General features: G+C 46.9%; 1 protein-coding gene across 2 annotated transcripts in view; it reads right to left on the minus strand.

Annotated features, from left to right (window-relative positions):
- MAPKBP1 (mitogen-activated protein kinase binding protein 1) overlaps positions 1 to 25166 on the minus strand; it is a 101668-nt gene extending 76502 nt beyond the window's left edge. For both annotated transcript variants that reach the window (XM_059819888.1, XM_059819887.1), the window contains exon 1: positions 25031 to 25166. In XM_059819888.1, coding sequence (XP_059675871.1) covers positions 25031 to 25147 — 117 coding nt within the window. In that variant the 5' untranslated portion in view covers positions 25148 to 25166. The remainder of the gene's footprint in view (positions 1 to 25030) is intronic.
- Between the last annotated feature and the right edge of the window lie 343 nt (positions 25167 to 25509).

A 25509-nucleotide genomic window follows, 5' to 3' on the forward strand; every position in this document is an offset into this window, starting at 1 on the left:
CTTGCTCAGGCCTTCACAAGCAATCCATGGGCCACCTCGTCACCCTCATCCAAGCCTGGAAACAACTGCAAGATTAAACCTGTCATTTTGTGCGCCTAAATTAGAGGCGCAGAGAGGAGGCTGGCTATCCACATTTGTTACTTCACCTCGAGGCTTCTATTAATAGTATTCGGCAGTTTCAGTCAAGGTTTTCTACGTGATTTGCAAGCGTTAACGAATTGATCCACACACAACATGCTCCTGCAGCTCACTTTGCACTGCTACTAAGCTACCTGTAACCACCCCATCTCCATCCCTTTAAGGTCAACTTTTCTTTTCAAATTTGGAGGCTCAATACACACTCTTAGGCACCAAAAACAGAATCAGCTGTGCAGCTAACACCTGTCTTGCAAAACCTGATATTCACCCGTTTTATGGGCTTAAATCTACATTTGGCTGCTCAGAGTTGCACAAGTGAGTAACGAAATTTTAGTGCCTAAGCAGATCACTTACCCTGTTCCTTCTACGTCAGATCCCAAGATCATCAGATAGTTCCCACACCTGGTAGGACCAGACCAGCAGAGTCCCGAATTGCAAGACTGGAGGTACCGACAGGTATTTATGGCAGCCACGCCTTCCCAGGGAGAGGGGCCTTGCTGCAGCCCAATCCCACCTGGAAGTCAAAGGGCACGTCTGAGAGCAGCCCTTGCTTCCCTCGGGCACAGTCCCACGCAGCACGAGGGGAAAGCCCACACTTGGGTGACAAGGCTACACCACCTCTGCCTTACTACCGAGGTGCAGATAATCCTTTCAGAAAGCCTGGTCTAAACAGCCCTGGCCAGCCTTGTTTGTCTTTTCAGGAAACAAGATGCATGACCAGCTGCTCCCAGCTCTCAGCGAGCGAGTTTTGCACTTGCACGAGCTCTTTCTGTTGTTTTGAGGAAGTTACCACAAGCAATTGTTTCCACATGCTAAAAGGACAACACAGAAATCCTTGAAGCGTCAGCTCAACTTCAGCCCCCTGCAAACACTCTTCTCCTTCCCATCCTTTGCATCCCTTTGGGACCATCTACACTGCAAAGCCACACAGGAGGTACAGGAGGCAAACACTGTGGCCTGCACATCTAGGCAGCACGCTGTTAGAAAGCAATAGTAAAACACACCCAGTGCAGTAATAATTTCTACCAAAATGGGTGCCAAAGGGAACAACCTAGTCCAAGTGACAGTCCTGCCTGACCCAAGCTCACAGGCGCTCTCCCTCCAGCTGCGCTGTTTTACTACTGAGCTACTGCTGCTGGGCAGGAGCTCCTGTGTCTATGCCTGCTTGCCCACCAGACTTCTGCAGTCTGGCTTCACCTTAAAGAAAGAAAGGAAAAGAAAATTTCAAAGGAAAGACATTTTTAACACCAGCCATCCCTCAAAGAGTTTCAACTGTAGGCTGAATGATTCTGCTACTCACCCCATCACCCTCCCAAGGCCAGCAAAAGACTAAGCAGGAGTTATGTAGTATTTCAGTCCCTCTTCCTCATACTCATATGCTCAAGAAATTAAAGAGTTTTCTGACTCAATCACCTCACCTCCCACCTTCTAATACTATCCACTTTCTCTTCTGGGCCCAAAACTTCATCTTCCTCTGTAAACGCAATTTGTTTAAGCATGGGAATAAAGCAAAGCATTTGAGAGGACACATGCAACTCTCCAGTGCTCAAAAAGACCAACGAGGACAGAAAACTGGTGTTACTGCATAGGGCTGCCCATATGTCCCAGTACCTATGGCATCAGGCAGGAGGCTACAGCCTGGGAAAACCACGTCCAGCAAGCAGATGAGTCTGTTCCAGACTTCATGAGATTGGCCATCTTGGATCAGACAGTATCTAGCCCTGGCTCCTGTTTCCATTTGCAGCCATAAGTGAAGGAGAAAAGTCAGAAAGAACAGTATCAAAAACAAATGTACAAATAAAGTTTAAGAGCAGGGAAAGCAAATTTTACTCTTCCTCACCTCTTGTCAATATCCCAGTCTCAAAATAGATATTCTCAGTTTTTAACCTATTTCAGTAGAGTTTTCTACCATGAACTTATCCACTATGTCTTTAAAAGCTTGGTATTCACACCATCTTTTAGCAAGAAACTCCACCAGTCTGGTACATGTTGCAAGAAGAACCATCTTTCATTGCTTGTTTTAAACCTGACTTCTCTTAGTTTCATTTGATGTGCCTTAGCTCCTGTACGGGAAAAGAGAGTAAACAGTCAATCCCCACCTACCATCTTTACATGGCTCATGATTTTGTAAGGAGCTATGCTATCACCCCAAAGTCATCTGTGTTCCAAGTACAAGAGTCTTCATTTACTCAGTTTATGGCTCTCCTGAAAGCCATTTCATATATTTGATCAGTTCTGACGCTCTTTTGTGAACCACCTTCCAGGTCCACTATATCCTTCCTGAGATGAAAGAGGAAACACCAAGACCACGTACAGCTTTCAAAGTGTGGTCACAGCAAGTGTTTACAGAGCAGAATAATACAGTCTTCTGTTTTGCTCTCCATTCTTTTTTCCCATTAATACTTTACACTTGATCTGCCTTTTTGACATCTAAGATCATTTACAAACAGCAGCGAAGAGGTCACCCTGCTCAACAAAGTCACGGATAAGAACTCCTGCTGCTTTGCACTTGAAAACTCGTCCCCCATTCTCTCCTCTCTGCTCCCCTCTGAAAAGGGAAATCCTATTCTTGAATCAACAGTTTGATTTCAACTTCCCCCTTCCTCTCCATGCCTTTGTGAGCACTTATTCATGAACAAGAGCATCCCCAGAGGGAGTTCTTGCAGCTCAATTATTCCATTCCACTCCAGAATGGCTACTTCAATAAATGCCCACATGCAGACAAGTTCTATTTTAAAAAGCCTTCCCATGGGCCTGTGTATAACACAGTTAACGTTTGATTCCATTTAATTAACTAGCGGCATCGAGTCAGCATGAAAAGACATCATCCATCAGAGTTCATCTATCATCCACTGCACAATGTGCCTGCCCTCATCCTTCTCCTGCCTGAATGCGAGCGTATTAATAATGTATGTGCAAAAGCACACATTCCTGAGAAAGTGATGGACACAGAAATCCCAGAGATACATAACCCATTAAGGTTCCTTTGGAAAGCCTTCCCTAGCACATCAAGTAATCAGTTACCATCTTGTCTGAGGAGTGGCTACATAATCATCTGTTCTTTTGCCTTAACAAAAAAAAAAAAAAAAAAAAAAAGGCTTTTAGGGCTCGACTGGAGACCCCAATACTCTTGAGTCCTGGCAATACACTGACACAGGGAGCTCCAAAATCAGGCCCAAGTTTCACAACAGCACTGTGCTTTTCACATTCGTATCCCTATATTCTGCTCCCAGAGTTTTCAGCACCGCTGCACGCACTCCAATGTGTTTTCCGTGCTGCAACACAGCAAAGACATATCAATGCACTCTGGCATCCAATACGTGAAAATGCATCGTAGCTGTACATTGTCAGCGTCAGCATTTAAGAAATAGCTGTCTATTTCTTACATAAGTGAAATTCGATATGGAGAGCCAAATCTCACAGCTGGCCCTGTTTGTACATCTCTCCTGCCGCCCCTGAGCCCCACCGCAAAAAAGCACGTTTAACCTCCAGAGACCAGCGCGCACGTTGTAGGCTCTAATCCATCGTCTGAACACGCTGTCTGATCTCCTGTTACTCTTGCAGAAAAACAAAAGCTTGAAGTTTTACATTTAGCTCTGCTGCGCTCCTTCTGGCACATTAAACACAGAACACTAATTACAGTATACTATTCTACTTAAGGGGCTGTCAGCATTTCCACTGCAAAGCCTTCATTTCAGGGCTTTAAAGCACAGCTGTGAAATATTCATTTTGCACTTGAGCTTGACATGCAAAGGTCTGGCTTTGGTCCAGGTTCCTCTGCCTGTTTGTTTTTTTGGGAGTTGGGGTTTTTGGCGTTGGTCTGGCAGTGGGAGGGCTGAAGACGGGTGGACAGAATTAACTGCAGGGCATGTTTGACTTACAAGAGCACACAAACAACAAAACCACCCAGCTTCACAGTTGGTTTCTGTTCGTCACCTACCTAATGCCTAATGTTTTGTATGTGCACATAGAATATGCACTTCTAAAAAAATATTTTTTATATAATTTTTTCTCTTTTCAAGAGGCTGTTCTATCCCCTCCCTCCTCTCCAGCCTGAGCCTTCTGTCCCTCAGCATCCAGTGCAAGCAAAGAGTACTATCTTGACAAGCCTAGAGACTGAAAATATTCCACCTGCAAAAGCAACAGTAGTAAGGTGAAGTCCAACACACGAGCAATTCGGGATACCTCTGCCTTGCCAGAGCAGTCTCCATGGCTCTTGCAGTAAGCTTCACAAGCCTTGCTCGCTGCCACCATTGCAGACTCATACCAATTGCCTAACTCACCCCCTAGGAACTACTCCAAGACCATCAAACTGGTTTCATGCAATCCACCACACAGACTTGTTGCAACATTTCAAGGTGTTTCCAGCCAATGCTTAATTTGAAGCAGCATTCATGGGGAAAAAGGATTCAGAGCTATGTCTGGCTACTGAACAGGTCCTCACATTTTAATCAATTAAAAAAAACCAAACACCTGACATCATCATCTGCAACAAGCAATTGCCAAGTCTAGGCAGCTGGATTTCAAGATAACCACTTTAAGAAATTCAGGGAATGATCTCCCACAACACAAATTATTACTGATGCACCCTGGCACAAGAGTGGCAAGGGTGGAAACTGACTGGTCCAAAGGTTTTGAATCACTGAGTTATGGGAAGCATCACATTACATTCACAAACCTGCATAAAAGTGGAGGGGGGGTGTTCTAATGTAAATGCTGAGCTCCAACTCTAATGGCTCTGCCAGGTGTGTCACTACAATGGTTGTGCACGGGTGAGCACACACATTTATTAAAAATGATCCAGGCAGTTGAGAGAACAGGGAACAAAACGGGGATGGAGGTGGAAGAAAGGGAATGTGAGCAACCCAGGGTCCCAGCAGGCTGTCTTTCCACATGCGCCTGCACACAGCGTGCATGCGTTTGTCCATCTCTCCACACAGCCCCTCTTGCGTGCTTTCCCCTCCTGGCCTCTCCACCATGCTTTCAGTCTGCTTTCAGTCCGATTCCAGCTGTCAGGACTGCATTCCTGTCCTGTCAGCCCCAGCTGTCGGGGGCTACGTGCTGAATCTGCACTCTGCCGCCTTCTCCATGCACCTGGAGTAAGGCAGTCCCAGAGAGGCCATAAATACTGTTGTATAGCCCAGGGGAAGTGGGTGGGAGGCTATTAAAAGCACCTCTACCAGGAACCGTAGTGAGGGAACTCAGAACTGACAGCAGCACACATCTGCAAGTGTCCCTGTGGCCTGCAAAAGAGCATACATAGAGGGTTAATTTCCTACCAGCTTCTGCAGCATGACCTAGCCATCACTAAATAATTACCTTCTGTTTTTTCACTTAACACTAGCCTTATACCCCAACTTTCTCTTCCCTGCCCCCACACCAAGGTCCAATTTCTTCTAAAATATTGCAGGGATGAAGAAAGGCACATATAACCTTATCAACCCCGGCTAAAGACATGGCAAGCAGCAACTTCTCCTTCTTCTCTCATTCAGCCATCATTTTCACCATAAAAGCGGCCCCAATTCAGATTTTCATGAGATGTCACAAAACCTTCAGAATATCTCAGCTTCAGATACACAAATGTGGTGAAGGGACAAGGGGTGGAGTATGTGTAAATTGTCCGCTTTTGTCAGTGTTGTGATGATGCTATTTTGACTTTGGTGTGGGGAATTCTTTTTGTTGATGTAAGCAAAGTTTGTGAAGATTGTGTGATGAATGTATGCTTTAAAAAAGAAGAAGTGACATCAAACAGGCTACAGGTTTGCTGGCACATAAAGACTAAATCCTGATTTATTCCAGACTAAGAATCTGCACATGGAGTCAATCGGACCAGCTCCATAGGCAGGCGAGCTCTGTGGGACACAACAGAGAGATGCATCCTGTGTGGGCAGGCTTCAAAGAAGCCATTCCTTGAGCTCTTGGGACCTGGAATTGTGCACGATCACTTCTTCACAAGGAACAGATTTTTTCCAATTTGTAAACGTGCATTACTTTTTCATAAGGAAAGAGAGCAGGCAAAATACCAGACCTTACGTAGGGGGTGCTTTTGCCCTCCCACATAGGCAATTTGTCAAGCGATCCCTTCTTTGTAGTAGAAAGAGGAACTAATTCACCTTCCCCTGAGCGGAGAACTATCTGTAAGAGGATAGGTACAAGCAAGGACTTGCAATGCTCCCCCATCAATCTGTCCCAACAGTGGACATCACAGAAAGCAACTTCTGACTCTCTGGCAGTGTCATACATTGGTCTCCTTCAAATCCATGCACAGGGCCTGAATATAGGCAAAGAAAGTGCTTCAGTGAGAAGAAGTAGTAAAAAAAAAGTAAATACAGCTCCCTTGGGCAGCGTTTCAGTTACTCATATAAGGGTTTGAAATCAAGCAGGAACAAACGGTTCTCGCAGAGTAAGGGTCACTGTTTATCATTGTTAATCATCACTTCCCAGATAGGAAAGGCTCTTTTCCCTCTGTTTCGCCCAGGCTTTAGCACTCACGAGGAGCAAGAGAGAAGAACAAGGAAAAGAGCCAAACAGGGATGCGGGCACGGGCTGGCAAGGCAGCTCTGCCAAAGTCCCTCCCCACAGCCCTGGCCCCAAGCTGCGCCTGCTCCTAAATACAAAGAGCCAACGGTTAAAAGTCCACAGCTTCATGTCAGAGATGGGCATCCACTCCAAGGAAACTGTGGCAGCTCTGCATAACTCCTGGCTCCGGAGAAGTCAAACACACGGGCCATAACACGGCATTTCTAATACCGATACCGCCGTGGCGAGAAGCTCCGTCCTGAACTCTATAAACAACGCATACGTTCAAACTAAACTTAGACACGGGGAAGACAGACCGAAAGAGAGGGCGCAGAAAGCCTTCCCCACAGTTAACCCTGCCGAGGGGAGCCAGAGAAGGAAAGCTGCATCTCAGCGCCTCAATTACCAGGTAACAATCCCCTTCCCCTTTGTTTCTTCTCACTGAGGCTGATTTTTGGTATTAACGGATCAGTGCCCTGCTTGAGAAGGCCTGGGGGTAGAACTTGGTCGTTGACCTTGAGTCCAAGAGTAGAAACACACAAGCTAGAGCTAAGCAGGGTAAAGAAAAGCCTTCCCATCAGCCTGCCTGAGGTGACACTCATAGTTCGTGATTTCTTTATTCACGCACAACGCCCCATGCCAAATCAATCTATTTTTATCCTTCACTGATTTGCACAGCAGTTCTGTCCTAAAAGTCATCGAATGTTACTTCTAAATTGTGTCTCTAGATCTCCTCCCTACCTGCCCAGCCCTCATTGCCATGAAGGCAACCACGTGGGTTTTTTGGAGAACAGCTGTAAGTAGTGTATTTAAGTCCCCAGGAAAGATTTAAAGAGACTCTCTGTATGTAAAAGCCTCGCCTTTTTATGCCGAGATTCCTTACCCAGAGCAGGTTATCTGTCCCCTCTATAGGAGGTCAGAGAGCTCACCTCTCCCGATGCCTGAAGGCTCCTGCCTGTAACACGTGAACCACTCCAGGACTAGACACCTCGTCCTCCCACGCATGCTTCTCCTTAAGACTGCAGTGATGCTATGGGGGAAAGTACATACTCACATCCTCAGGGGATTAGAAAATGGTTTTGTTGTAAGCCGATTTAAATTATATTAAAAAAACACTTAACAGCAATTTAAAAGATGCTAAGATTGGAATAAATACAACAGGAGGGACAGAGCGAGTACACAGCATTTATCACATAGACAACATCCCTGCAGAAGGAGGCAGGTGGTAAAGAGATTAGCATTCAATCTTTCCCTAAACATTGTCTGGACTATTTAGTACTTATTTCACAGTACTCGCAAGAAGTCCAAACGAACATGAAGGCGTCCTACGCTTACAGCAGGTAGAAGCACGTACTCTCACAGCTTGCAATCTATAACCAGATATAAGAGGACTAGGTGGCAAAAAACCAGAAACCCTGAGGTAAGATGTCTCGATCATGGTCATGCAACAAATTCCCAGCAGAGCTAGGAATAACCTCACCTCCCTCCCAAATTCCAGCAGCTATCTACTGCATGGACCATGCTGCACCATTGCTGTATCTCACTCCTGCTTGAGGCTAGGGACAATATTTTTAAAGAATGCTTAAAAATGAATCAAAGGAAAGCATGAGAGATTTCTTTTTTCACCCAAACCAATAAGGATATACAGAAGGAGCCACCCAAGCTTCCTGCCACCCCCAGCCACCTCTCATGGCCTAGCTCTTGGCAATCCCTTCCTGCACCCCTCCCTGCCCTCTGCCCTGAGGAATAAGCTTCTTACAGAACAGCCTTTATCATCATCTGCCCTTCATGCATCCTAGAATTAAGAAGCTCTTCACATCTGTCAGTCAACATGCATATAGAGCACCCAAGAGATTTCTCCTGTCAGCCAGAAAGGAGACCATGTCCTCCAGGAGAAGCCATACATAGGAACACGGGCCAAAGATCAAGAAAACAAACTTGAGAGAACAGCACAAGCACTGATTTCCATTGTCTCCTCAACAACCCTGCTGCCACCTCCTCCTGTTCCAGTACAGCTGGAAAGTCCTTCACCGGTAATAGAGTGTCCCCATCACTGCACCCGCTGCTCAGCCACCAGCACGGACAACTCCAGCAAGCCCTCACGCGCTCACTCGGGTACACACTGCTGGGCCATCTTTCTGCTTTAGAGATGCAAACTGGTACTACAGGAGAGGCAGTCATCGTTCACCGTCACAGCTATTCCAGATGCAGAACTTGGTTTAATCTTTTCCAAACAGTTAAATTTTTTTGCAAGTTTTATGGCCTAGACCCAGCACCCCAAAGACCTGAAAAACTCCCCCTGCAACTCAGCAGCAAGAAACACCATCGATTCTCTCTCCCTTAGACACACACACACACAGAGGAAACCACCACTAGACAATAAACCGCACAGAGAGACAAAAGGTTATAAAGACAACTACAAAGCAATCCTAAACAAACTCATTAAGTCATTCATTCAGCCCACTTTCCTTCTTCACATACTTTGCCCTTAAATCACTTCTTCCTGTGATTTTTCCCAAGCACCTTTTCAGTTTCTTTTCCTAAAGGAAACAAAGTCTGTAAACGAGAGGTACAATAGTCCAACATAAGCTGACTTATTTGAGGAGTTTGTTAAAGGTGACTTAACAAAAAGAAAAAGGGAGCAGGCTGCCATCTAAGTGATTTACAACCCTGCATTGGGGGAGTAACACTGGAAAAGCAGGTCTTCTCTAGCCTACATTTAGGCTCAGGGGCAAGGGTAACTGGTAGAATTACCAACTGTGAGAACTGAGGAAGTAAAATCACACTCAGAGGAAGCAATTTTTATCCACAGGCTTAAAAAATGCTTTGGTTTTTGTTACCACTTAGCTACTGCCATACTTCAAGAAAGCAAACCATTACAATGACCACCATTTCTTTACTGCCCTTGTTCAGAAATTCAGAAAGCTCTAGATCCAGGCACACAACCAACTCCTGTTCCTTCAACGCTTCACAAAGTACTTTTGTTTCTACATGCTTAGTTCTTAGCAAAAATTATGCTGTAAAAAGCAGAACACAAAAAAAGATATTATGGAACTCCAGTCTTCAGCAAAGATGCGATGCTCCCAGTGCATGATTTTCCAGTCAATAGTTTTAGACACATTCACCTACTCAGAAGCATTTAGCAGAATCTGTCTTGGTAAGAAATAACTTTGAGCAACACATATAGTTCAGAAATACCTGAACTACTAGTCCTAAGCACATTTCTACAGTTTAAACAAAGGATATAAGAAGTAGACAAACACTTGAAGGGCAAGCAGTAAGACTGAACAGCAAAGCAATGCTTAAGAGTCAGAACATCCCTTTTAACTGTCATTTGTACCGAACCACTATGCTAACCCTGCTCAAGCTGTATTTCATGTCCTCCAGCAAAAAGATAGCTATAAAGCTTCTATACAGTTTCTGTCCACTCCTTGCAGTGGTGCACTGGCAGTTAGGTACAAGCTTTACTCTCACCCCTGCACAGGAACTGGCGCCTTTGTGAAGCCAGTCTGCAATTTCCATCACCGACCAGAGAAGAGGTGTTGGATGAAACGGAGCTGATTGCCCACCAGAGTTGTAAGAACGCAACTGATGATTCGGACTCTTAAAAAAACAAAAAAATTGCAGAAAGAAATTGTTGTAGAGAATTGTTCATGCAACACTGAACCCTGAAGATGCTCCCACCTGTCCACAATCTCACCTCTCTTCTAATTGTATCAGTCTGTTTAAGAAAAGACATTACTTCTACCTGCAAACCTTGCCTCTCTTATGTCCTTAGAACATCACAGATTGATGCCTGCAATAAAGCATTTAGGAGACAATACCGTAGAAGGATCTGTTCACAAATTAGCCAAAGACAAACAAGCACTTAGAGTTTAAAGATGGAATTAACACCAGCAACAAGTAAAGACTAAAACTGGCTGCTCAGTGCTTATCAGTACTTTCTGCTATTTCTATAGAGGTCACTTCCTACATTTCTTTGGGGCGAGATAAAAATCTGTTAGTGACAGAAAGGACCACAGAAATTGGCACAATCTGCTACGGCAACCAAGCTGACTGAGCAAAGACTTGCACTAATCAATCTCGTACAAAGAACCAGAAAGGTACTTAGAAATTGCAGAAGTTGTTTTGCTTACAAGCACTGCCTGAGAGAACTCCTGTGCACACTTCACATGGTTCAAAAGATAACAGCAGCATCCCAGTGCACCTGTGAAGCACAGCCGCACAATGACATCACTTCAAAATACTGCTCCCTACAATATGTCACAACATGATGACCAGGGCGACTAGAAGCTCCACATGTACCCAGACTACTTGTCTAATAGCTAGAGGACAGAAATGTCTGCCAGAAGGAGTTCAAGAAAACTCAGCAGCAGTTTTGGAGTCACAAGAATCCAACAGACTGTCACAGACCAAACCCCGTGGCTTCAGGGGACCAGGACGCTGCAAACTGAACTCTGTGGGGTTTCTGACAGATGTTCCACCACAAGAGAAAAAAGCTGGGCAACCGTCAAGCAGGAAGCCAATGCTCCAGACCCAAGTATCTCGCACATTATGCTCTTCCCTGAAGGCCAGCTGCGTGGCATTTTGTTGCTGCTTTCAGTCACCTTCCCCAGCCTTTTCCACTGCAGATGGAGCACCAGGAAGTCTTCTTGAATCAGTTCTAAGGAAGGGAAGCCCTGGTGCTACCCCTTTCTCCTATTTATACCGACAACATTACTGCAACAGTTCAAACATATTTTATATATAGCTCTGTGGCTTATTTCCAGGCAGAAGTAACTCAATGCTGGTGTACATATGTTTAGACCACAGCAATTGGAAAGAATGTCCCATAAACGCTGTTAACTCTGCTGCTCCACTGTGACCAGGACAGGCTCTACCACTGCAGAAATACAAGCCATGTTAGGAAAATTAAAAAATAAAAAAAAAGAAATCACCCACCCAGAAGCTAAGCGAGCCACTCACCACCTGCACAGCACTGACAGACTTCCATATAGCCCCAACAGATTTATAGCTGTACGTTAACAGCCAGCTCTTGCCACATCAAGATACAGTGTCTGACTGCCAAGAGACCACGTAGAGGTGACGGGGGTGTGTGTCAGCATAAGGGCAGACATGCAATACATAGAGCATCTGTCCGTATCCACTTGCACTTTAAAGAAATCTCATAAACTTAAGGCCTGGGCAAACAGAAGGTAGTCAGATTTGCACAGCCCTGTCTGCAAACCCTGCTTGTACTAAAAATATCAGTAGTGCTACCATATTTTAATGAGTCTGACTTTAGCCCAATACCCCTAAGCTGAGGCACTGAAAAGAAACAAGGAGGGCAAGGTGCAGGAGCCATGGACCAACATCCAAAATGTACTTCCCCCAGAGCTGGTTGCAGGGACCTCAGTGACAGGTAGATAAGAGAGGTGCCTGCTACAAACCCACTGGATGCTGATCCCGGTGCTAGACCTAGGTTTTAACATGACCCCGGGTGAGCCAAACCCCAGGCAGCAGCCCACAGGGAGACACAGGGTCTGCTGTATTTCCTCTCCTTAAGGAGGGTGCTCCCGCTACCACATGTAGACAACTACCAAGTGGTAACTACCATGCCTTTCACCAGATTGTCCCTCTCATGGGCTGCAGAGACAGCTCTGCCAGTCTTCCCAGAATACATTAAAACTACCTTTGATCACATTTTTCTCTGCAACAGCTAAATACTGGGGGGAGGATTAATGTGTTTTTAAAAAAAAAATTTTGCCTTTTCTTATGTCTGAATCCAATGGGACTGGACTTCAGAAAGGAGGAAAGCATAATCAACACTTCAGAATTATCTAAAATGGCACGGCATCTTTGGTTATATGATGCGGAAAAGTTAATGACCACCATCTCAGGCCTCTGCAGAGACGGGCATCTCTTGTCCTGGGGTATAAATAACCTAGCTTTATCCTCGCATAAACCCGTTTATAACTTCAGGGATGAAACTGTCCTTCCTGAACATGTCAGGTCAGCATCTTGCTTGGATCAGAGGAGGCTCTGTCAGGGAGCCTCTAGCTGGGGAGAAAAGGGGAAACCAAGTCCACATTTTGGGGATGATGATGGGGGTACAAAAGAAAAATGTAACTTCTCTGGTTAACTGTTTATTTGGGGGATGGGAAACAGGGAAAGAGAAACAGTCTCCGTTCCAGGCTTCACAAGACTGGTTAGCAACATGCCCAGGGAATATGGATTAATGGACAAAGTGCAGCTGAGCTGGTCAAAACAACATGATAAAGACAACTGCATGATATACATATAAGGCATGCACACACATACAGTTATGTGCATGAAATGAATCATTATACATAGACTCTGATCTTGCAATCGGCCACAGAGGCACTTATCTTTACATCCATCAGGTGAAATGGAACTACTCACGCTCATACTACCTCACATAAAATAAGCACATGCTTAAGTATCCTCAGGAACGGTGCCAGAGTTTGCATTCAGTCTTTTAAACCCTTCAAGGTCATCACGACTGTAAAAATGTTACACGAAGGGTTGTGCAAGACATTGTGTATGTTACAGCTGTAACACAATACCAGTGTCACTTTATAAGCAGGGTAAAAGAGTGGGTGGTAAGTTACTGTACTAACGGGCACACTAAGAAAAGTAACATACACTCAGCTAGAACAGAGTATGTTCTTCCTATTAAACACACACACAGAAAAATAGAAACATACTCATACCATCATCCAACCAGGCCCCAGCATTTAAGTATGCTCTACAATGCAAAATCCTGCTTGGCAGCTGTTTACAGTACTTTCCTTTCTGAGGAGCTGAGAAAAGCATCCAAACTAAATCCCACTAGAGAGTGGGAGGGCAGGACGCGGGACAGAACCCAGGCAACAGACCTGGAAGTAAATCCCTCTTCCAGAGGAATGGCCACAATGCATAGGCAGCGTTCCCTCTGCTGCCCAGAGACAAGACCCCCTCCCCAGCAAGGGAAATCACCCACTTTGACATTTTATAATGGATTTTGCTTTTAAGCCCTTCCCTCTGCCCTAACTGCTTCTGGAGCTTACATAGATCACTGATGATTTACAATTCTGCCATCTCCTCAGCACGAGAGCTCCCGGACTCAACTAATCCCAAATGCTACACAAACATGCTTCAGGCCCACAACTCCCTTCCCCACAGCCCAGGGCGGGAATACCAGCTCCCATCTGCCTGGAGAGTTACAGTATTGTTTATACAGCCTCCTCCCCTCCTCAGCCAGGGCTACTGGCTAAGGCGGGCCAGGTTGCTCCTCCCAGTACAACAGGCCCTAAGTGCCAGAAAAAACTACCAGTAGAAAGAAGGTTTCTGTTGCTTGCCAACAAACCTTTAGGCAGTAGGTGATGAGTGTTCCCAATTGCTTTAAACCTCTGGAAAGCACTGATAGCAAAACTAAATGCCTTATCGCAGCAGGCACTCTCCTCTTCCCGCTGGAAGATCACAGGGCTCTCCACAGCGAGCAGTATTTCTCCAACCCCTGCTGACCTGGGAGTTGCCCAGGTGCCCTGTAAAACCCTTTTCTTTCACAACAGCAAGAGGCAGATTTTCCCAAACTAACCAGACAATTCAGCTCCCTCGGCAGAGATGGAGACCTGGAAGCTGCCCAGCGCATCTCATGCAACCACATCCTCTACCACAGAGGACAGTGTTATTATCCAGGGCAACCTGGTGCTCTCTTCCAGCCTTGCTGGTCAGCTTGGAACTTTGGTCACCAGAGCTCCACCACGAAGGACTAAACACTGGAGACAGAGACTCTTGAGCGTGTTATATAGGGTTCATCTAGACTGGAAGCTTGGTTTGTCTATTTTTTCCAAAACCTGTCTTTAAACTAAGCGGCATGGGCTTACCCAAGGGTACAGTCCCTGGGGAACGCATCGGGAGAGCGGTGCCCGCAGGAGCCCTCCCCAACGCGGCAGCCGCCCGTCGCTCCCTGCCAGGCGGTAAATATAGCGCCGCGCACACGGCACGCCGCGGCCGCCCGGGGGCGGGGCCAGGGCACCCCCCACCTCCCATTGGCCGGGCGACGTCTCCATGGCGACGGGCGACAGCAGGCACCGCCCCTCCCGCGGCAGCGCGCCGGGAGCCGGCCCGGCCGGAGACAGACCGGCCCACCCGAGAGGCCGCCGCGCGGCTGCAGGGCCGGGGCACGGGGGGAGAAGCGAGAGCTGAGGGCGCGGGCCCACCCCGCGAACAGCGAGCGGGCAGGCCAGGCCGTGCGACTGCAGCCTGGTGCTGCGTCGCCCACCGGCTGTCGCCTCCGCTCCAGCACGCCTTGGAGGAGGCCGTAAATCAGCCCGCTGGCCGTTTTATTAACGGTCGCGTTTACATTCAGACGCTCCCGAGCAGAGGCGTTCATTCTAAGGGCCTGGAGCTGCTCCGATGCACAGCACAGATAGTCCTGGCACTGCATCTTCTCCCCCCCACCCCCCGCTCTGTTTTCCAGCGATGGCTCCATCAAGAAAATATTTATCCCAGGTCTCGGACATTAAAAAAAGCTTATTTGCAGCCCCAGTACAGAAAGCAGGCTGAGAACTTGGCAAAGCAAGCATCTGTAAGCCACCCACCACAACAGTGATGTGGGACCCGCTCTTCCCAACGTTGCGGCCAAAAACACAGCCAAAGCAGCCAGCGGCGAGGAAGCTGAAGGAAGACACCTCTAGTCCGGAGTACCCTACCCTCATCCTCCCCCAGCGCCAGTTATTCGCCCTGCTGATTGCCTGTAAAATACATCTCAACAGCTTAGCTCGGGAAGCCTGCAGGGACATGCAGAGCAAACCATGGATTATCAGGGAGGAAGATTATCCTCCCAGTGCAGGAGAAGGTGGAATCCCAATTCCAGCCTCAAAAGCAGCTCAGGGTTTTAGAAACACACCACACATTCATCAGAAATATTTGTTAATGCATTTCATTAAGAGCGTTTCATGTCGTCTTGTCCTCATTCCCCTCCACCACCACTCCCATAGCGGGGTTCGGGGCGCAGGCTGGGCAAACACCCTCCAGCCAGCTCTCACGGTCAGGCAAGACACACAGAACCACTTCTGCAGCCTGTCTGGCCATGATTCAGTCCAAGAAAACCAGGTGAGCTGGGACCAGATGGGCTTAAACAAATGAAGCAGAGCACAAATTTGTGAGTTCCAGTTTACAGTCAGCACTGCTTTTGGACCCAGCTGCTCGAAAGGGATGACACCCCAAAGCAGGTTTGAAACAACTGTGCTTGGGACCACTATATCTAGCTCAAAACTGGGAGACAAGCCAAACGCAAGGAGTTACGCAGCTGTTTTAAAGCCCTGGATGCTGGGACACTTTGCAGTAAGTGGATAAGTATCCTGACTGTTTTACATTGAGGGGAAAAAAGAGGTTCAAAGACAGTCTGAAGAGCGGAGCACAGTACCCAAAACATTAACTGCATTTAAAAAAAAAAAATACACAGCTCTGTTTCAAGGTTCGGTCTACCTTTACATATTTCAGCAGCACAGAAGCGTTCGTTAGGAGCACGAAAAACATCACTCTTAGCCCGGACAAAGCTCTTGCAGAAAAGGCTAATATCAATGCAATGTAACTGGCAAAAAGAAGTCCTTTTACTGGTACAGCCTGTTTCTTTGAGGGACAGGATCATTCAATGGACTCTTTTGATGCTGTGTCACCACTGAGACAGCTGCTTGGGGAAGCTCAGCTTGCAAATTGTTTCTAGCACAGGCAAGTTCTTGCCTGAGTACACCCTTACACTCACGCCCACTCTGGATACCTCGGACACCATCCCCATCCTCTTATGGTCCAGGTCACAACCCCACAGCACGGCCACGGCTGAAGCACAGAGCACAGCGAGTTCTGAGCACCAAGAACAGTCACCAAAGAAGGAGGCAAGTCTTGCACACACTCCTTTCACCCTCAGTCCTATTCAATGTTTCGGCAACTCCAGCATCTAGATTGCGTTAGGGACTGTGTAATGAACTCAAGCTCCTTTGGTGGAAAGTCCTGGGCTGAGCAATGGTGCTTTTTTTTTTTTTTTTGGCAAATGAAAGCATCCCTATTACAAACAAGACTTCAAAGGCAAGCGGCCCCTTTTGTGCTACTCAAACGTGAGCAGGCAATTTCAAAGCCCTTGGGTGAGCTCAAAGCCTACCACTGTTGAGCACAGGAGAGGTAGCTAACACTTCAGTACTAGCACTTCAAACAACAGCTGTGCTATGCTGAGCCTGCCTGTCCACAGGGAAGGGTTTCTGAACAGGCAGCACTGTTTTTCACAGTGCCTACTTAGAAAAAAAACAGGAGCAGAGAGCTTTAGAAGTCTGCATCCTTGAATTCACTGACACTGCCATAAAGTTGCTTTCTCCTTCTTTCAGAAACTCCTCCATCTGCCTGCTCTCAAGCCATTTGTTAATGTTGTGACTCTCTACTACCATTCAACCTCCAATAATCTACTTTCTTCCAGGGAAAGGAGTGTCTCTGGATCCATGATGGGGGAAGTTTCAGCCTAACTATGCACAGTGTTTGGGAGATGCAGAAACTAAGGAACCAACGCTGTAAGGAAGGAATGTCATTGTTCAAATTCCACCAGGTAAGAAATCTCATATTAGTTGTTAAATCACACTAGCCTTCTTGACCAATTGTGAATTTTAATACTGTATTTGGGAGAACAAGCAGGACTGTCTTTTATTGCTATTGGCTTGGAAACACTGAATACAACAGCAGTTCATAGACTCTCCTATAGTACTATTTTCACTCAGAGTTTCCCTACAGTAACTAACAACAGTACTGGTCTCCTGGGACACTAGCAAAATTACAAGGCTTACTGGGGTTTCCACAGCTCTAATTCATGTGGTGCTTAATCTTCTTGAGCCTGTTGGAAAGTCATCATCACCAGAGCTACCGAAATCATTAGTGACAATGGAACCAAGTCAGCATTTACAACAGCACGATTTGGGGACTTTTAAGCAAATAATCCTAAATGAACACACAGTCTTCACATGGGAGAGGTGAGAAACATCCCTGGTAATCTGCAAGAGTCTGGGCTTTGTGGCTAAGGCTAAGATTTGGCCTCAGAGGATCAGGATTCAATTTCTAGGTCTGCCTCAGACTTCCTGTGGGAGTTTGGAGCCGTGTCTGTATAGGAAAAGCATGCCCCATTCATCCCACACCTTTTTTTTAAGCCTGAAGCTCCTCTGGACTAGGTCTGCTTTAGCACATGTCTGTCCCATGCTCACCAAAGCAAGGTAGAGATGGGATGCTCCTGCAGTCTGTGGTCATACAAATACCAGCAGCGACTCACCTTTGCACTAAGATTTTTGAAGACAGATCACACGGCACAGATCCGCTGCTGGTTACAACAGCCGCAGGCCTCAGCTGTATTTTCCTTGCACAACACGCAGACATACTCAGGGCAAGGCTAAGCAGCACTGTGGTGAAAGGAAACAGTGAGAGATTTTCCTGAATTGCAGTAGCCACCCTTTGGTGGGTACAGCCTCAGCAGAGCCCGCAGGGTTTCAGGCACAGGAACAAGCCCACATCTGGAGCTGGAAACCAGAGCAGAGAGCACGCTACAACCCTGCTACGCATGTAGAGCAGCCCTCAGAAACTTACAGCTCTGTGGAGGCAGGGACATCAGACACAAACAGAAGCCTGAAGTGACTGAAACTGGGCTTGGTGCTAGTTAATTATTCAGACCTTAGCTGGGGTCACTTGGCACTAATATCAGGGCTTCATTCTGCTAAGCACTGTTGGAGTGCTGTGTAAGTGCCACTCCCTGCCCCAAACATCAAGAAAAGAGACCTTTTAAAAAAGCCAAAGACTAGCTAGTACATGGTGTTTGCTTTCACTCTCACAGAGCAAACTGTACCAAGGCTAACCAAGCAACTTCTTCCCAAGACCTGATCAACAGGAAGCAAGCTATCTTGGCTTTTCCAGGCCAACAAAATGCTGACCACCACATTTTCAGCTGGAAATGGAGGTGATGCCTTGCAGTTGCTTTCCACTAGACACAGAGGAGAGTGAAAAAATATACAAGTCATCTTACAGGCACTTGCAGACCCCTGATGATACAAAAGCAGATAGTGGTCCAACCTGCCCTGAATCCCAACCATCACTTCAACTGTTCTGCCCTCCTGAAACAAATGAGGTGATACAGGTAGTGCCAAGCACACAGCTAGTGAAACAGATGGTACACTTTGGAGGAGGTCTCCTTCCTCTGTGTCTGTGGATGCCTTTCTCCACTAGCCTTCCCTGCACCACAGTGAACAACAGCTCTGACCAGCAAGCAGCAAATGTACCACCTGCAACAGCTCTGACCAGCCCTGACCTCAGCCATCTTACCATCCCAGCCAGGTCTTTAGCAAAACACTACCTGCTTCACAGCCCACTGCAGAACAGCAGCCCACAAGCAAAAGGGTGTCATCAGTCTATATGCGTACGGTTTATCCAGCACAGCAGGAACAGAGTAAAACCTGCTTACGAGTCTCTCCAGCCAGGTCAGCTAAGTCCCACGTGCCTTCTCAGAATACCCAGCTCATCTGAAGGAGGTGAAGAACAACATGGAAGCCAAGACCTCAGCAGATCTAAAAGACTGTCCAGGAAGGCAGCGTGTGACCACCCAAGGGAAGCAATAACCATTTAAACTCACTCAGCAAATGACCTGGTATGTGTAATTTATGCTGACTGCACCCCAGCTGTTAGCACATCATCGCTCCCCCCATGCCATGGAGGGGTCTTCCTGCTGTCTTTCATGGTAAAGATGGCACATTTATTTAGGGGTGGACAGAAGGGTGGATCTTTCCAGCAGTCTCACGATTGGCAAGAAGGGTCACAGTGGGTCATGGATACAATTGCAGACTACAAAACCGAACATGTTGAATTGCTATATGCTTTTATATCCATCCTACTTCAAGAACCGGAAGCAACTGGTGCCGCAGTCCACCGGCAGAAAAACTTTGACTTTGATATGCCCTGTGGGTATAAGGCACATTTAACACTCATGTTCGGCTCCAATTCAGGCCAGGAGAGCTAGCCAGATCGCCCTGTAATTTCAGGACAAGGCATAACACACACAGAGCGATGAATGGAGTGAGGAAAACCTGTGTGTGAAATTGTTACCAAACACAGGGTCATCTTGAGCACCATGTATTTGAGGATGAAGGAGAAGGGACCAGAGCAGCCCAGAAGGGAAGGATTCAGCCCCTGAGCTATGACACTTTCAGTTGTTCCACTGACTCTATCCACAGATACAGACATGCCACTGAAATGCAGGTCTGGCTATGGAGAAGCTAACCAGCCTTTGTCCTCTGCTTTAAGAGACACTTACAAGCCTGACCAGAGACAGACATGAAATCCCTTCTATCCCTGGACAGCAGCCCCTAAGCTGCTGAAGCAATTGGGTGTGTTTAGACTGAGCAGTGCAGAGCTGTAAGAGAGATCCACAGCTATCAACCAGGGCCAAGCAACATTCATGGATATTAGCTTTGAAGCAGAACAGGCACAGCAGCAGAAGGCCAGACCAGGGTTAGATGCATCCTCTCAGCTGTGCCACTGGCTGCGCTGGTCCTAGAGCTGGTGGGCTGAGCACTGCTCAGACTGCAGTGAACTGGAGAAGTGGAATAGGGCAATACTGCACTGAACAGCTTCTCAAAACCACCATCATTATGTAAAAGATCCTTCGAAATCCTGCCAAAACAAAAGCTTATGACAGCAACAGACAGGCTGCGCTCTACCTCAGCCATACAGCCAGGCTGCTCAGCCCCTCATCCAGCTCCCTTGGAAATGCTGCCCACAAGTAACCCGGCAGGCTCTGCTGCTGCAGGACCAAGTTGTTCCCAAAGACTTACAAAGAATCCAACTCCCCAACAAGCCTCAGCTGCACCTTAAACGATTTAATAAGAGGTGATGATTTTTGAAGCATTTATACCAGTGAATGAAACTTGTGTGTTTTTTGGTTCTGTTCCAGCTCAGGTTCAGCAATTCTCAGCTGATCCAGTTAAGACGAGTAGCAGTCTAAACTGATTCATGTTGGAAGCTACAATATTTTCAAACAAAAAGGACTGTGTACCGAACGCAGGAAACTACAGCCAGGCCAGAAACATTACTCCACTCTCCTGTGTCCAGGACAGCTTGTGGTCCTAGCCAAGCCCTGCAGCTTCTCAGGGGATTGAGGAGCTGGAGAACTGCACTGGGAATGCGAGGGGCATGACAAGGCACGAGGGGTCTCAAGCTTCCATGGATCTGCTTCTGTCCTAAATCTGTGCCTGTGCACATCCTGCTCACCAGCTGGACACAGACGCAGGCATACCTGTTTCTGCTGCCCTAACCAGGGAGCTACCATCAGGCTGATGGGAGCCCAGAGGCTGGCAGTAAGAACAGACCATGCCTCACCAAAGGACAGGAAACCCTGTCCCACTAGGAGGAACTTAGTCAGGGCTCATTTTCAGAACAGAAGCTCTCAAAAACGTTTTGCAAAGCCACCCTGTCCAACCCAGCATCATGGAGCAGGAACAGGCACTCCAGCTGCACGTGCTCGCACGCACTTGGTGGGGGAGACCACAATACAACAGTCCCTGTGCTGAATGACTTCCTGCTGGGGAACGTCAGGTTTTAGTCAAAGCACTCTTTTGAACTGGCAACTTGAAATATTTCTGGCTTAGAAAAAAACAGGAGAGATCAAAGAAACAAGCAGCAAATTCCAAATGTGTTTCTTTGACTCACTGGCTTATCGTTTTAGGGAAAAGCCTGTAGCAGGTTTTGTAGCAATTTGTTTCTACATTGAAAATCATAATCGGGTTTGACTCAGGATACCCCCCCACACACCCCCTAAAATAGGCACAGCTACATCAGTTAAAAAGACGCTTACATTTACAAGAGTAGAGCTTAACAACATGAACAGCCCCTGCAGGAACTGTACCTGCTTAGGTACATTACTTCTGTGAGCAGAGAGAGATTTGTGTAGCCAAGTTCCAGAGTACTACAGCAACCAGGGCATTTTAGCAATGGGAGGTGGCTCAACCCTTAGCTTCTCCCACTGTCCTGCTAGTGCTGCTCGCTTGTTCAGGGTGATCAACGCTGCTTCAAAGGCACTCTGTGCCCAGTTTTTAACTCTGTGTCTCTACTGGAATCACAAGCACGGTGACCAGATGCACGGCTGGGTTTCTAGTAGGGCTAGTAATCCTCTAGAAATTGAACTCAGGCCAACCAACTTATGTGAGGAAATTTTAGCTTCCAGCCACCACATTGACATGTTGCAATCCCAACAATCAACAGGCCTAGACTTAAGTCACTGTACTCTAAGTCTATATTGGCTCAACACAAAAAACAGAGATCTGGAGAGGACAGGAAAAGTGGATTCAAGCCATGAACATCAGAAGACGCAAAAAAAGAAGTCTAAACACAGAGCTAGTCACGCAGCAACAAAAATCAGGACTCCCACAAAACAAAAGTTGTTTTCAGAAAGCAGCCACAAAACGGAACACTACATCCAATTTGTCAACAAACTTTACTTAAAGAGCTCCTGTTCCTTCCCCTTATTTTTTTTAAATATGCATGATTATGTATTGGTTCCTTAGTTTTACTCCTGTAGAGACCTCCTGGGGCTGCACAGTAAAACCATGAATTAATTATAGGCAAGGAATAAGTCCTAACAAAAGTCACAAAACAAGTTCTCTCTTGTACAACTCCCAAGTAACACATTGCATGTCCTGCACAGCTCTCATGAAAAAATATCTGTACTTACCCGCACTCCCCCTTCCAGAGCAATGCACAAACAGGACTCTGCGGAGCCAGCCTCCCACAGCCAACCCACGTCCAGCCCAGCATTACACGGCTGCTTCACTGGAAGGAGTCAATTTTCACAGGGCTTCTCTTCAGCGTGATGAGCTGCCCAAGGGGTCTGTCCCTAACCACCGAGAGAGCCTGGCAAGCCTCACACTGCCAAAGGGCTGTTTAGGAAAGAGCAAGGACAGCAGGGACACTTTCCACTGGAGGGGAAAAATCACAGCTCATGGAAGTTGAGGCGGTGCCACTGAGGGTACTTGTCCATCTTAAACTGAGCAGCTGGTTGCAATAAAAGCTTGAGGGACTCAGAAGAACCACAGTGCTGTTGAGCACTTGCTCTTTACGTACACCTGCACGTACAAAGCGCATCACCTTTCAGGCATTAATCTAGGGCGACAGTCCTGCTCCATCCTATGTAACCAAGCAGCATTCAGCAGAGATGAGCAGCCAAAGCTACCAGCTTCACAGGCCCTTCCATACTTCCATGTGACTAGAGTCACGTGCATCTCTTGGAGCAGTAATTTCTCAAAAAGGCCAAGAGATAAAGATGCCTGAAAAACCCCTCCCTGCAGGTCAGCGAAGATCCTTCAGGAGCGATGTGTATGATGCTCAATTTCAGTCCCAAAGGATTTACACTCACACCAAACAGCAGATTGAGACGATCTGTTTCCTGCTATTTTAGAAAAGTGGAGCTGCTTCTCACCTTGGAAGGCAGGGGAGCACACGTATAGCAGAGGGAGCATCTCCACAGATATCCAGCGTATGTCAGACCCTTGGAAAAGGGCCCACTGCTTTTTGCCTTGCCCACTCCAGCTGTCCCACTGAAGGCAGGCGATAACTCAAATGAGGGAAATTGAGAGCAGATCACTTTAGGAAACCAACACCAGCATCCAATTCCTCATCATGACAAATTGCTTCTACCCAGCAAACTCCCCAGCAGTTCCTTTGCATCTCACTGATTAACTGCTCTTACTAATAAGATACACAAAATTCAGCCCTCAAACCCTCATTTGATGGTGTGGAATGAACCCATGATATCCCCAGGGGATCAGACAGCCCTGGCTGCACACTGGGAGACAGCACAAGGGATACAACAGAGCTCTTCCAAAAGGCACACGCAAGGAAAACAAAATGAAACGGGTACCAGAGAAGACCCAGGGTATGTAGTAGCAGGTCCCAACTCTGAAAAGGAGTGTGCAGACTCAGCTCCTAATGACAGAGCCAGAATCCAATGCCTACTGTATGTGTTGGTACAAGTGGCTTTTGGCTCTTTTGACAGAGGTCTCTGCAGAATACAGATCAACAAACTGCTCTTCAGCAACAGCTACAAAGCACATTTCACTAGCAGTCCACAGGCTGCATTAAATGCAGCACATACATGCACACACTGAGGTCACGGACAAACACCAAAGACACTCCTCTAGACAACTTTGAGGAAGCCAAGCAGGTTTTTCTCTTGCTTGTCAAGAGAATAATATTGTGTTCCTTGGTACTGAACAGCCATGTCAGGGAAACTCCAACCAGAACCGGAGTTCTGAGAACAGGATTTCATGCTGGGGACAGGCCATTTAGGTAAGGTGTCATTTATTGCCCCTGAAGTTTTACACACCCTCTTCACTCCAAGAGACAAATTTTGAAGCACTACTGGTTTGAGACAAATGAATGCACTTTGCAGCCAAGGATTACAAGCATTTTTTATCTATTAGTGAGTCTTCACAAGGGGGGAGAGATTAAGCTTTCTATTTACGGAGAAAGAGCGCTACACAAAGGCTGAGTGATTTGCCCAGGGTTATAAGTGAATCAGTGGCAGGGACAGAATGAGGTGCCCTGACTCAGAGGCGCCTGCTGTCAGCACAAGGCAATGCCACCCCGCTCTTGTTCTCCCTGCAGCCGGGGTTAAGTCATCCTCCTCTCCTCATAACACCAGTCAGTTGACAGTGAGTGACTGTCAGGAATTCTGCACAACACCAAGAATAATGATGGATTTTTCAGGTAGAAGCAATTATACCCCAGACAAGACATCCCCCCAAGGGAAGGGGCTCTGAGGTACACAAGAGGAACACAGAGGAAAGCGCATCCACGTCTGTGGACTGCACGCCCCATCTGAACAATTACCTCCCAGACGTGTCTCGCATCCTCCATCTTTCAGACCATCCCACCCTTTCCCACATGCTCACAGAACACTCCTTTGCAGGGCTGAGAGCAACTGCTTACACAGAAGAACAGGTCTTTGTGTATCATTAGCTGCCGGTAATGCAGGTTAGCAGTTGGAAACGTGGAGGAAGAGGCAGCATTGTATTTCTCCTGTCAGTCATCTGTAACAAGTCCACACACCACAGCGTGGGAAATCCCACAAGCGTTCTGATACAGACTGGGTATGTAACACACAAGCAAAAAGAGTGTGTTTCAGAAGAGGGACCAGGGCTTTAGCAAGGATCTGCAGCACAGTAAAGATCCCAACTAAAAGACAGACTACAGTTACGTATCAATTGCTCTGCATCACTCTACAGTTACACCAGGTCTCCCAAAGCAGTATTGTTAGTACAGATGGGGCCTTAGGCAACAAAGTTAAAGCACGCTGGCCACACCACGCAGCACTCACCTTGCTGCCTATGTCTTCACGCTTGTTCCCAGGCTTGCTTCTCCTCAGCTTGATGGAAGGGGAGCGAAGTAGATTTTTGATCCGACTTGTTATTGTAGACCCTTCGACCGACATCATCTCCAGGTGCCAAGAGGGTATTTACCCCACACGCAAACCGTGCCTGGGGAACGAACCCAGGTTTGAGGCAGAAATACTGATGTGCTCAGCTTCTCTTACACTCGTTCACATATCTCTCAGCGATTCTGCTTGGGAACTCCACTCCTGTTACACTGCAAAGCTATTCACAGAGGCTGGCAGACTTTCCTTTTGCAGATTCCAGAGGATCAAATCAGCAGTAATCTAAACTGAAAGATGTACCCGTGGGTCAATACGACATTCACAATAAATTCTAGCCTCATTCTTTGCAAGAAATGCCAAATGCAAGAGTTTGTGATAAGGATGGGTGCAGTATTATTTATTCTCAGAGGATTGTACAAAAA

Source organism: Gavia stellata, chromosome 7, assembly GCF_030936135.1.
Source record: "Gavia stellata isolate bGavSte3 chromosome 7, bGavSte3.hap2, whole genome shotgun sequence".
In the NCBI taxonomy this organism is placed as follows: domain Eukaryota; kingdom Metazoa; phylum Chordata; class Aves; order Gaviiformes; family Gaviidae; genus Gavia; species Gavia stellata.